The 1,126-nt window shown below is 40.8% G+C and overlaps 1 protein-coding gene across 1 annotated transcript in view; it reads left to right on the top strand.

Moving 5' to 3' along the window:
• Positions 1 to 170, top strand: part of LOC106819616 (alcohol dehydrogenase [acceptor]-like) — a 3,253-nt gene extending 3,083 nt beyond the window's left edge. The window contains exon 5 of the mRNA XM_014824223.1: positions 155 to 170. Within this exon, the coding sequence (XP_014679709.1) occupies positions 155 to 170 (16 nt within the window). The remainder of the gene's footprint in view (positions 1 to 154) is intronic.
• Positions 171 to 1,126: the final 956 nt, after the last annotated feature.

Raw genomic sequence — 1,126 nt, 5'->3', positions numbered from 1 at the left:
AAAGGGCTAAACAACCGACAGTCTCTCTACTGTGCGGCTGCTCACGTATAGACCAAGGAGCTATATTATACATATGTATAATATAGCTCCTTGGTATAGACCAGTTTCGATCCTATACGTGTACAGTTAATGTTTTTCTTTATATTATTTTTAGAATAATAGATAATTAGACTATTTAATATTAGGCCCCTATATATTTTATTATTTACTCGCTCCAACAACGACAGGACTATGCAGGTGCTTATACTCACCGAATGAAGCTCCGAAAAGTGGCTGTCACTCTCACCCACAGGTCACCTCAAACAAGGGCGTAGCCAGGAATTTGGATTGGGGGGGGGGTTCTCGAGCGAGTAACAAGGGGGTCTGGTAGTCTACAAAAAAAATTTGAGTTAGTGCTTTAAAATTAATTTAGACGCTGTTTTGTTGACAATACTATTTCTTCTGCAGCTTTTTTAAATATTTTTTTTGGATCAACATTTTTTGGGGGGGATTTTGATTTTGATTGGGGGGGTCCCAGGACCCCTCCCCCCACCTGGCTACGCGCTTGACCTCAAACTCTTGTGACGGCAGAGTACTAATACGCGTACGCTGTCACAATATTAATTAATCCAGTCTCTACGGACAATTCCGTAACGCAACCGTTCTACCAACACACCTCGATGAGTGACCCACGCTCGATCCCCTCTCTGAGTGTCAGCATAGACTAAGAATAAGTTATTAATTTTTTTAATTAGTTGATGCACAGGCACAGTATAAACAACAACAAGCATAAAGAGTCTAAAGCCCTGTCTACACTAGCAAAGTTTAGTTTGCAAACTCGAGCAAACTCCGAGTTTGGCAAGAAAAGTTTTCCAAAGTTTGCCAGTGTAGACCATTTGATAAACTTCGGCAAACTAGTTTGCAGAAGTTTGCAGAAGTTAGGCCGTGCACCTTCTTGACAAACTAGTTTGCTCGAGTTTGCTGAGGTTTGTAATAACTCAGCCAATCAAGTTTGGAGAAGTTTGTGGAGCCTGTCTACACTATGGTACTGACTACACTACACTACTGGTACTGACTGTGAATTCCAATGTTCAATGTCCAATGTTTGTCTATCTGAAGGATCACATAACTAAAAACTGTCATGTGA

Source organism: Priapulus caudatus, unplaced genomic scaffold (genome assembly GCF_000485595.1).
Source record: "Priapulus caudatus unplaced genomic scaffold, Priapulus_caudatus-5.0.1 Scaffold3828, whole genome shotgun sequence".
Lineage (NCBI taxonomy): Eukaryota > Metazoa > Priapulida > Priapulimorpha > Priapulimorphida > Priapulidae > Priapulus > Priapulus caudatus.
Note: the sequence above shows the minus strand (reverse complement) of the source record. Positions and strands in the feature narration are given on the sequence as shown.